This window comes from Otolemur garnettii, unplaced genomic scaffold (assembly GCF_000181295.1).
Source record: "Otolemur garnettii isolate 467f Iridium unplaced genomic scaffold, OtoGar3 scaffold00077, whole genome shotgun sequence".
Lineage (NCBI taxonomy): Eukaryota > Metazoa > Chordata > Mammalia > Primates > Galagidae > Otolemur > Otolemur garnettii.
In genome coordinates this window covers 9,389,078-9,394,451 of record NW_003852472.1, presented here as the reverse complement: position 1 = coordinate 9,394,451, position 5,374 = coordinate 9,389,078, and the positions used below count along the sequence as shown (strand labels likewise).

The 5,374-nt window shown below is 52.5% G+C and overlaps 1 protein-coding gene across 1 annotated transcript in view; it reads left to right on the top strand.

Moving 5' to 3' along the window:
- The window catches only part of TGFB1I1 (transforming growth factor beta 1 induced transcript 1), a 6,411-nt gene extending 3,875 nt beyond the window's left edge, over positions 1–2,536 (top strand). Inside the window, exons 8-11 of the mRNA XM_003794228.3 lie at positions 381–554; positions 836–917; positions 1,477–1,625; positions 1,848–2,536. Coding sequence (XP_003794276.1) covers positions 381–554; positions 836–917; positions 1,477–1,625; positions 1,848–2,114 — 672 coding nt within the window. The 3' untranslated portion in view covers positions 2,115–2,536. The remainder of the gene's footprint in view (positions 1–380; positions 555–835; positions 918–1,476; positions 1,626–1,847) is intronic.
- Positions 2,537–5,374: the final 2,838 nt, after the last annotated feature.

Below are 5,374 nucleotides of genomic sequence, written 5' to 3'. Positions count from 1 at the left end.
GAGCCCCTTCCTCCATTAAAAGAAAAAAAAAATACTTAAAATTGTATTTTATGTCTTTGTTGGTATAAGAATGAATATATTCATGTCACAAATTAAATCACTTTCTTCTAGTTCATTTTTTTCTTTCAATTTTAAAAGAAATTATAACATTTTCATGGGCTCCTAAAAGTATCGTGAGCCCTGCTTCATGAATAAGTAAGTCAACCCCGGAGCAAGCTGGATTGAATCTCTATCACTTACAGGCTGTGTGGTCTTGAATGTTAAGTTCTTCACCCTGATTTCTTAGAGAGAAGACTTGAAAAATACCATGTAAATTTTAGCTCACTAAGGGCCATTCTGACCAAATCCTCACCACCACCCCACCCCCACGCAATTGCCAGGTGGTGACAGCTCTAGGCCGCGCCTGGCACCCTGAGCACTTCGTTTGTGGTGGCTGTTCAACGGCCTTGGGAGGCAGCAGCTTTTTTGAGAAGGACGGAGCCCCCTTCTGCCCCGAATGCTACTTTGAGCGCTTTTCACCAAGATGTGGCTTCTGCAACCAACCCATCCGACACGTGAGCCCCACCTGGCCCTACAAATCCCACCTTTGTCTCACCCAGAGACAAGATGGGATGGCCCTCATCCCCATTGGTCGCCCCCCATTCCCCACTTCAAACCCCAACCCTACCCTTTAGCAATGTCCAGGTCCCTTGATCCCTCTTTGATTCCCAAATTCCTTATTAGATTTTCTGACCCCTGGACTCTGTCTCAGCCCAGCCCAACCAGCTTCTGAGCAAGAGAGGGAGGGAAGAAGGGATGGAGGGTCACACTGAATGTCCCCTTTCACTCCCTGCAGAAGATGGTTACCGCTTTGGGCACTCACTGGCATCCAGAGCATTTCTGCTGCGTCAGTTGCGGGGAGCCTTTCGGAGAAGAGGGTGAGCTGGACCCCTGCTTCAAAAGCCGCATGTCTGGCTGGGCGCGGTGGCTCAAGCCTATAATCCTAGCAGTCTGGGAGGCCGAGGTGGGTGAATTGCCTGAGCTCAGAAGTTGGAGACGAACCTGAGCAACAGCGAGACCTCGTCTCTACTAAAAATAGTTAAATTAGCCGGGCATGGTGGTGCATACCTGTAGTCCTAGCTACTCTGGAGGCTGAGGCAAGAGCATCGCTTGAGCCTAAGAGTTGGAGGTTGCTGTGAGCTATGACGACGCCATGGCACTCTACACAAGGCGACAGAATGAGACTCTGTCTAAAACAAACAAACAAACAAACAAACAAACGCCGCAAGTCTGCTTGTCTTCTGGCCCCAACCCCTCTAACCTTCTGAGAGCTTGAGCCCATGAATTTTCTGTTCTCAGGCCCTATCCTCTCTCACAAGTGAGTCTATCCCATCCCATCCCCATCCTGCTCTGGCCCGACGCCAGGCGCTCTGCCTCTCCCCGGCCCCACAGTCTCAGATCTCGTGGGTCGCCGGCCCACTCCCTCCTTGCTCCTAGGTTTCCACGAACGCGAGGGCCGCCCCTACTGCCGCCGAGACTTTCTGCAGCTGTTCGCCCCGCGCTGCCAGGGCTGCCAGGGCCCCATTCTGGATAACTACATCTCGGCACTCAGCGCTCTCTGGCACCCAGATTGCTTCGTGTGCAGGGTGCGCGGCAGTGAGGGGGCGAAGTCTCGGAGGGCTGGGGACACTGGAGGCGGGATTATGCGCCAGGGTGGGGCGAGTTTTCCCGACGGGGTCCTTCCGGAGGCGACGCTTCGCATCTAGGGCGGGGCCATTAGAGTCGCGGCGCGTTTGTTATTCAGCAAGTGACTCGAGTTATCTGGTCGGGCTTTGGCCGCTGACCTTCTTGTTCGCGGCCTTCTCCAGGAATGCTTTGCACCCTTCTCCGGAGGCAGCTTTTTTGAGCACGAGGGCCGCCCGCTATGCGAGAACCATTTCCACGCGCGGCGCGGTTCGCTGTGCGCTACGTGTGGCCTCCCAGTGACCGGCCGCTGCGTGTCGGCCCTGGGCCGCCGCTTCCACCCAGATCACTTCACCTGCACCTTCTGCCTGCGCCCACTCACCAAGGGCTCTTTCCAGGAGCGCGCCGGCAAGCCCTACTGCCAGCCGTGCTTCCTTAAGCTCTTTGGCTGACCGCCCTCCCCATCGCCCTTCCTGGAGACCGCTCTCCCAAACACCCCGCCTTTCGGGAAAAGACCGCGTCCTCCAGACCCAGCGGTCTTGCTCTTAGGGGTTAGAGCTCCCCCCAACCCCGCTTGGTGAGGCCCCACCTACTGGAGAGACCCGCCTCTAAGGTACTCTTTGTTCTCAGGGGTCAAGTTCAGAAAAGGCCCAAACAATTCTAAACCCACACACTCCAAAAGCGGATCGTACACCGACAAGAGATCCCGCATAAATCCTTCACTCTAGTCCCACCTTTGAGGGCGCCCCCTCCGTGGAATAGGGTCCTTGCAATTCCGACTCAGCAAGGGTCAGGCAAGGACGTCCCTGTTCCCTGCCCCCTCACTGTTTGGTGCACTTTTTTCTATCTACATAAACACACATTCCACGTCTCACTGGTGGTGTCTCTTGTCTTCTGACGTCCCGCCCCTTGTGCTGACTCTGTCCTTGGAAGTCTGTAGGCCACCACCCTGTCGATGGAGCCCTCACGATGGAGCCTTGTCGCTGGAGCGGGACTTAACAGACTCAGCCATCGCAAGTGGTCACTCCTGTACTTTGTACTTTAAGTATCAGATGAACCCGAGACTGGAAAGGGCAGTGACCTGTGCCGGATTGCGCAGATAGTAGCACAGCCATGACAAGGGCTCAAACTGGGACTCCATGGAACCTTCTGGCTCCCGTTATTCCCTTCCTCAGCTCCCTATATTCTTTCTTTCTTTCTTTCTTTATTTGCAGTTTTTGGCCGGGGCTGGGTTTAAACCTGCCACCTCCAGCATCTGGAGCTGGCGCCCTACCCCTTTGAAAGCCACAGGCGATGCCCCAGCTCCCTATATTAAGTGCCCTCATCTCCTGCCCTGCTTTTGTTTGGTTCTTACATCCCCCCCCCCCAAAGGACCTTTAGAGATGAGTCCCCATCTAGAAGTACCAATTTATGCCCACCCTTTTGATCTGGGCACTAAGATACCCAGTTTCTCTCCTACTAGTATTAACCTACAACATCTCTAGTCACCCGAAGTGTTCATGGAGTCACCGCCCAGTTTAACCCTTTCTCCCCACCCTCAAATATCCACATCAAAGCAGGCCAGCCAGCACATTGGAGAGTCATTATTTACTTTCCCTGGTAGTTTCACCAGTCACCTGAGACTCCCTGCCCAGGTCGTGCTGGGAGAACAGGTTAGTCAGGCCTAAATAGTCACTTCCCTGGAGAGCCCCAGGCTGGCCAAGAAGACAGTTAGAGGATGACACTTGGGATGGCCAGGGCAGTGACTGAGGGAAGGACTGGAGGCTGGAAGAGCCAAAGGAGGCTTCTAACCCAGGCCAGTAGTCAAGGAAGGCTTCCTGGGGAAGGTGACACCTGAGCTTAGTCCTAGCAGAGAAGGTGGAGTCAGAGTTTCCAGGTGTGGAGAAGTTCAGGTTCCCTTTAAGTCCCTAAGTCCCAGGGGTGTTTTTGAGTCCCAGAATCTTTTGACCCTGCAGTTCCCTAAGGAAGCGGCCTGAGTCCCTGAGTACTGACTCAAGGGGCTTTTGGTGCTGGAAATGATGGGTCCACAGAGGCCTTTCCAGCTCATCAAGAAGAGCCAGTAGGCAAGGAGAGCATGTGAGAGTAAGAGACAAAGGTGAGGTGTCCTCAGCCCAGGCCTCTGACAGACCCCTAGATATTTTCCTTTTTTTTGAGACAGAGCCTCAAGCTGTCCCCCTGGGTAGAGGGTCGTGGCATCACAGCTCACAGCAACCTCTGACTCCTGGGCTCAAGCGAGTCTCCTGCCTCAGCCTCCCAAGTAGCTGGGACCACAGGTGCCCGCCACAACGCCCGGCTATTTTTTGGTTGCAGCCGTCATTGTTGTTTGCTGGGCCCAGGCTGGATTCGAACCTGCCACCCTAGGTGTATGTGGCTGGCGCCTTAGCCACTTGAGCCACAGGCACCAAGCCGATATTTTCCTTTTGGAGGCTGTGCTCCCTTGGTCTTCCCAGGGCTCTTGCTCTTTCCCTTCCACCCATTCTCCCTGGGGAATGTTATTTATGCCCTGGCCATTTCTAATCTTGATCTGTTTATTCACCAAGTGTTTATTGAGCGCTTATCATGCTAGCCCTTCCGGGATAGGTAGGCTCTGGGGAGGCAATGGGGAACCAAGCAGATACCCTTCTTGGCCTTAGGGAGCTAAAGTCTAGTAGAGAAGTAGATGACAAACCAGTACACAGTGACAAGCATGGTGAAGGAATGGGGCCTTCCCCAACCACTTAGGTATAAAGCCAACCCTTCCCTTGGTTTCCACCTCATGGCACCTCACCTCCCTAGTTCCTTCACAGCCCTTATCACTATTGTAAATAGGTGTTTATTTATTGATTGCTTATGTCTGATTCTGAAATTGGAATGAAAGCTCCTGAGAGCCGGTAAAACGTTGGCACTCAAATGGTGTCTCATATAAAGCATGTTAAACATGTTAAGGCAGGAGAAGAAGGCAGAAAGGAAGGAGAAAAAATAAAAAGGAAGAAATAGAGAACTAAGAGAAGGTAGGAAAAGGACTAATTTAATCAGGTGTCAGAAGCCTCCGTGAAAATGTAATGTCTAAGCGGGGCCTTGAAGGTTGCAGCCAGGCAAACAGCCTGAGAAGAGGATTCCAGGCAGAGGAAAGAGCAAGCGCAAAGGCCAGTGAGTAGGAAAGAGTTTGACATATGGGAGAAAGGAAAGGTGGCCAATGTGGCTGAATTAGAGCAAGAAACAGGGAGAGCAGAAGGAAATGAGGTCAGAGAGGAAATAGACAACACATCACGACAGGCTTTGTAGGCCATGGTGAGGGATTTTAAGTGCCTGAACCCTGACACTTGTTCCTAGATTTCTCTCAGGCACTTCAAATTCGTCATCCTCTGAAGCAGACACTGTGGAAGCCCTTCCCATAGCCACTTGACCCACCTAGGAAGTCATATACAGACAGTTCCCAGACACCCTGACTCCCCAGCTGCTTCCAGAGTGTCTCATCTGAGAGTACTCTCTGGGGACTGCACCATGTACTTGGCAGGCCTGAGATGTGTGTGAGAGTTTCTGCAACTTTCAACCAGTGAAAAACAGGAATTGGTGCATAGATACATCAACTTCCTGGCCCCTTAGGGTCATTTCTGTGGTGTATTCTTTATAGGTCACAGGGGTCCTCACTGGGATCCAGTTTCGGTTTATTTATTTATTTATTTATTTTTTGAGACAGAGCCTCAAGCTGTCCCCCTGGGTAGAGTGCTGT